This window comes from Curcuma longa, chromosome 21, assembly GCF_044706935.1.
Source record: "Curcuma longa cultivar G26 ecotype Majalengka, Jawa Barat chromosome 21, ITB_CL_G26_1.1, whole genome shotgun sequence".
Classification (NCBI taxonomy): domain Eukaryota; kingdom Viridiplantae; phylum Streptophyta; class Magnoliopsida; order Zingiberales; family Zingiberaceae; genus Curcuma; species Curcuma longa.
This window is the reverse complement of record NC_133881.1, coordinates 12,819,719-12,825,824: the sequence shown is the minus strand read 5'-3', so window position 1 is coordinate 12,825,824 and position 6,106 is coordinate 12,819,719. Positions and strand designations below refer to the sequence as shown.

Sequence of the window (6,106 nt, the reverse complement as noted above, 5' to 3'; positions counted from 1 at the left end):
GCTTTAGGGGTCTCTGATTTAATTTTTTATAAAAAATATATTTTAGCGGCTTTGTTATATAATAAATTATATTCTAGTTTAAATTTTTAGTCAATGTTTTCCTTTTAGATGTCTTTATCATATTTTAATATATTTCTAAACAAATTTATTCCACAATAAAATAAAAAAAGAGTTTTTAAACAAACTTATTCCATAATAAAATGAAATATTATTGGGCATAAGTGTTATGATCTTTAGCATGCAAACATTATCTTCAGAGCAAAGTTAGTTATAATAGAATAAATTTATTAAAATAGATAAAAATCAAATTTTTAATAAAATTGAAATAATATCGTCTTTCTATCATGACTCCCTATACTTTTTCGATTTATTTGCAAATATTATATCTCTCAAAAAGTATTTAAAAAAATTAGGCGAGGATACTTTTTTTCCAAAAATGGATTTAACTAAGCAGGCATCGCCCGGTCCGACATAATACGTGGACGGCTATCACCGTTCTGAAACGGTCCCATTCGAAGTGGCGATTGCAGCGGATCTCCACCACTAGACGCGTAAACAAATAAACAAACATATTTCGCACGCCAAGGTCACGCTCTGGTCAAACCAAACCGCGAAGCCACGCCGTCGAGCTCCACCGTTGTACACGGCACACCATTTTTGGCCTCTTTCGAAGAACACGTTGAATTCTTCGCGAGGCGACGCGGAGCAGAGATTGGGGAACAGCTTCGCCTCTTCGCGAGAAGACGGGAGGTGATCTAACCCCTCCTTTCGATTGAACATCCCTAGGCAATTGATCCTCTCCTGGTGGGTGGACGATATGGGAACGCCGGCATTTCCTAATCTAGGGAAGCATTGTAGCGTCGGAGACTGCCGGCAGCTTGATTTCTTGCCATTCACCTGCGACCGATGCAATCAGGTAATCAGTTTTTTGGTTGTTCTGCCTCGTCGATTTCTCTCTTTCCTCTGTCAGGTCTTTTTTTTTCTCTCCCAACGTTGCGTTGAATTGATGAATTATATAAAAAGTTTTTGGTGCTTCTATGATTATAAAAAGATATATATTTCCCAAGGAAGGAAGATGGATTTGATATTCTCAATGCTGAGTTTGGAAAAGTATATTTGGTCCTCCATGTACCTTTCTTTCAAAATTGTCTTGATGTAGTAAATCATCCGCTCTAGCTAATCAAACCTATGGCTGCAGTTCCACACCTGATCTTCATTCGAGACCATCATCTCTTGTCCTTAGCCAAACAATTCGTGGTAGTTTCCAATCCGTTCAATTCGACCACATTGCTCCTTTTCGGGTGGTCTCATGATTTCGATAATGCCTTGAGGTTTCCTTCCTCAACCAACCAATTAGTGACGGGAAATTATCATCGTGTTAGGGATTTTGATCATACATTTCTGTTGTCATGCCTCAGTTTCTCGCAGTAAGCTTGTTTCAAGTTCTCCTGTATGAATAATGGTTAATTCAAGCTGAAACTTCCTTTGTATATTTAAAACCTTCCAAATTCCATACTTCTTGGCCATTATTCCCTGTCATTGTTTATAAAGACCTCTATTTGTCATTGCCACGGTTAAAGATAATAGATGATAAGCTCATATGCTAAACACTGTTGATTCTAGCACTTGACAAATTTATGTGGAATGAAGAACTTGTCTGCCATACGTATGCCATTCCAAGCTTATTTAATGGTAGAACTAAGTATACAGGCTTTGGGAATCAGCTACCTAAAACTATTGTGCTTATCTTTCATTTAAATGAAAAACTGCAATCAGGATGGTTTAGGGTTCCTATCATTTTTTTGTCAATTATAACAAAAAAAAACATGTCTTGATTGTGATAAATACACTGTTTTACTGACGTACATCAGACATACTGCACGAATTAAAATTAAGGAACCTACAGTTACTGTATATGCCACTGGCGAGTTTTTTTGTTTCTTCTTTTTTTAAAAAAAATTTTGTTTCACTTGATCTGGGTCCATTGCCCTACTGAGCTATTTTCTGCTTTGGTAGTGAACCCTCATAGTTTTATCCTTTCTTAGAAGGTGAGAATAAGCCGAAGATCTCTTTGAGCATTCTAATATAATGTATTTAGGCTCATCACTTATTTCCAATGTGGGTTTAAAGACTGTCACTGGGGACCCTTAATATGGTGCTGATGTAGTTACCAGTACATACTGCTCCTGATGGAAAAATTAGATATGATAATCATTTAATGATGAAAGTTTTTCCCAACAGTTGCATCTAATGAGGATTTCTTTTGCACATACATCCTGGTTAGTCGGTCTGTCAAAATATTGTCTACTCTGAAAGTGAGAAGTTCACTTTTTTCCTTAAAAGGTGTCTTAATGAGTGGAGAGTTTTCAAGAATCATAACCAAGACATTTGGATTCTTCACTTCCTATCACTGTGGGACTAAAGCTACCTTATTTGATGAGCAGCTACTGCAGCTTTAGCCTGTAAGATACAAGATGCAAAATCATGCTTGAGAGTACACATAATATCTGAGTTCAAATATTTTTATTTTTGTCCAGACAGATTGTACCAAATTCATATTATTTTGACCAAAAAAGGCTATGCTGTCTGTCATGTGGACAAGTTCTTTCATTACATTTTTAATATATGCAATTTTTCTTCATTCCACTCTTCTGTATTAGCATTCTTATAATCATGCTAATATATTGCAAGGTGTTTTGTCTGCAACATAGAAGTTACATCAATCATAAATGCCCTAATGCCAATCAAAAGGATGTGACAGTTTTGATATGCCCTCTATGTGCCAAGGGAGTTCGTCTAGTTCCTGATCAAGACCCAAACATTACTTGGGATTCACATGTTAATACTGATTGCGATCCTTCAAACTACCAGAAAGCAACCAAGAAAAGGCGTTGTCCTGTTCCTGGATGCAAAGAAGTGTTAAATTTGTCCAACTCTATCAGATGCAGAGATTGCAGTAAAGAGCACTGCTTGAAGCATAGATTTGGGCTTGCTCACAGTTGCTCTGGGCCAAAAAAAACTGATTCTGGTTTCCCTTTTGGTGGTTTGTTCAGTAAGAGCCAAAAGTCACCACAAAGTAGCAGGTCTACTTCTTCATGGTGGGGTTCTGGCTTAATGAATTCAGTTTCAAATTTCCGTGCCTCTGCTGAATCAGGTATACAGAAATTTAGTAATGCAGCTACCGAAGCGATACAAAAGGCAAAAAATGGAATTGCAGAAAGCAGCAGCACTGGTGAGCTTGCAGAACAATGTGTTCAATGCCGAGCAAGGTTTTCAACTGTTTCTGCTCTGATCGACCATGTTGAGAGGTCTCATCATCAAAGTTCTAAACCAGCACCCAACAGGGTGACAATTGATGTTTGCCCAAAATGTAGCAGAGGATTTAGGGATCCTGTAGCATTAGTAGAGCATGTTGAAAGAGACCATGGAGGAACTTCACTTGCATAATAGTAAGTCTGAATTATTTGCATTCAAGACAATTCTGTTATGTTTATGTTCCTTGATTATTATTTTACAAACATGATAATTGTTCTTTAATGTTGGATCCTTCAAGATGTTTTAGAATATATACTCCAGATGCATGGTTCAGTAGGTTACTATACACTCCCACTTTAGATGAATACTTTCTGATAGAATAAGCAATGTATCCAAGTGGAGATACCTCATAATTCTGTTTTAAATTCTCTTTCTTTCTTTGTCATAGAACATGCATACTGTTTCTTCCTTGTCTATTTTGATAGTGGCGTTTATCTTTCTAGCTCATGTCCAGCTAGTTTGATACTTTCTTTTTTGGTGTCATATTACGAAGTACTTTTAAGTTGTAATACTCTCTCTGTGATATCGACATGGGAGCTTCAGTAATTTGTACCATTGACTTTCTGTGTCTGAATTTTTTTTTTTTGAAGAAAGTTCAGTTTTATATGGTTCGACCAAGTCTTTTCAACATCAGGACCAACCTGGCTTAGTCAACTGTAGTTGTACGTAGTATCTGTTAAGTCCAGTTTGGATATTACTAAATTTATGATTAGCCAAGTAAAGAATCAGAACCAAAAGACTGAAAAAAGTTATCCTACAATTTTGTATCTTATAGTTCTTTTCATAATTTTTGTTTGAAAAAAGGATTTAAGCGACGATGTGTCACTAAATTTTATGAGGTCGAGATTATGACCACATGTATAATTAGTATTAGCCTACTTTATTAGACAATGTTCATATAAAAGTTGACTGCATTTGGAGTAGAGAGTCAGTCATATCTAAACAGAAAATGAAATACTTTCAGTATGCTTTATGTGAAAATATTGGAACCTGCACTCTCCCTGGTGGCAGCATTTATTTCCATTTGAGCACCAATCTCTCAACATCCTCTTTAGAGCCCTAGAAAATTTCAGAGCACCGAGCAGTCCGGATCAGGAACAACCAAGCAGAAACAAAGGTGTTGATGACCTGAAGTCTGCATCAAGGAATTGATGAAGCCTACTGCACCAATTCAGCCACTGTCTGGTTGACAGGATTAGCTGCCTAGCTAACAGAGATGGAAGTTAGCAGAAATTCCCAGCCGAAGACAACAGGATGGGCAAGTGAAAAACAGATGTCCAGTTGACCCCTCCTGCACAAGCCCCTCACACATTACACAAGGAAAGTCTAGCATCGGCACCCACCTTTTCCTCAAATTAGCTGTGGAATTTAGTTTGCATCTCTTACCTAGTAGCTGCCGGTAAGCTGACCAACAGAAAAGCCTTCATTATTGCTCCGTCTCCACATAGTAGTATCAGCAGAATTTCCATCCTGCCGCTCAACTACTCTAGGAAGCTCAAGCAAATCACCAGACATCACTGGCCGATCGAACAATAAACCTAGTGAATGTAAAGAGTGATCAAGATACTGGATCATAATGCCTTGACTACACAATGAAAATATAGTGGCATGTGCTACTTGAGTACCATAGCACTGAAACATCTAGTGTTCCAGAGAGGTAAATTCTAAGATTTAGAAGCCTACACCAAAATCTTAGCATGATAAAAATCCCTCACGTGCCAAATATTTTTCTATACGAAAGGCCAAGGTGGATCCAGAATCGCCACTCTCCTATCAGAATTCTTAAAATAAGAATGATGAACTGACGGTCTCCAAAGTGCCTCATTACAAGAAACATATATACATCCATCACTATCTGCACAGCTGCATAGGCAATGATCTGGTTTTGAAAATACTTGTTGGAGTTCTAATATTTCCTTTCCCTCTCATGTCTCAGACTCGCAGTTGCATATTAAATCTTTTTCATTAACAAAAGCTTGTTTGATAATTTTAGTTCTTTATAACAATACCACTTGTAATATTTAAAGTAATTAAATATGTTTTAATATCTAAGTTCTTTTACTGTCTTACTGAATGGGTTATGCCTTTAAGCTCATGTGCTAGTCAATCATTCATGCTAATTTATATATTCTTCTTTGAGAGTCTCGACTAGGAACTCATGTCTTCTTTTTTATCCTTTTGCAGGGGAATGTATTTTTAAGGTTTTCATGGGAGGCATGATTAAGATCATACAGATAAATTTCACAAATGCTTGATCAGTTCCCTTAATTCGAACACATGATTTGGGTGGATGACAAAAGCATGTAAAGAACATTAAACAAAACGTTTCCTTCCTCTCTCCTCGCCCTTCAAGTTCCATGAATTCCTGAGAGCACATGTACTCTTTGTCTTCCTTTACCTCACTTATGTAATGTGATTAAAGGGAGGAGTTGTCTCTGTAATTGGTTTATTTGTAAATTGGTTGATGTTGTTACATATAGAGATACAAAAACATTCAAATTCAAATTGATTTTCAGAAAAATGTGTTTGATTGTGTTGATAGTTGTACATTGGCCTTAAATGATCTGTAGAGCGTTGTGACATCTCCTATGTCCTTGGATTGTCTCAGTCTTTCTTCTATATAGATAACCCATGCTCCAATAGAGATCTTTTTGGTCTAACTTGTAATTAAAAGGTGAATTGTCTTTAACATCACGAAGTTTGGAATAATTTTTTTATGATTTTTATTGTACAACAACAACAATCAAATTTTATCTTACTAGATAGGGATTGGCTATATGAATCTTTCTAT

The 6,106-nt window shown here is 36.6% G+C and overlaps 1 protein-coding gene across 1 annotated transcript; it reads left to right on the top strand.

Moving 5' to 3' along the window:
* The first annotated feature begins 695 nt into the window (after positions 1-695).
* LOC141815703 (zinc finger AN1 and C2H2 domain-containing stress-associated protein 16-like) lies at positions 696-5,875 on the top strand. Its single transcript, XM_074703655.1, has 3 exons — positions 696-916; positions 2,692-3,449; positions 5,500-5,875. Exons 1-2 carry the CDS (start codon positions 818-820, stop codon positions 3,445-3,447), a joined length of 855 nt encoding a protein of 284 aa, XP_074559756.1. The 5' UTR covers positions 696-817; the 3' UTR covers positions 3,448-3,449; positions 5,500-5,875.
* The last annotated feature ends 231 nt before the right edge of the window (positions 5,876-6,106 follow it).

What these genes read in the sequence shown, in the direction of transcription:
- LOC141815703 (XM_074703655.1), top strand. Translation starts at nt 818, where the DNA reads ATGGGAACGCCGGCATTTCCTAATCTAGGGAAGCATTGTAGCGTCGGA. An exon ending in CCTGCGACCGATGCAATCAG is followed by an intron (nt 917 to 2,691) that starts GTAATCAGTTTT and finishes ATATATTGCAAG; the next exon opens with GTGTTTTGTCTGCAACATAG.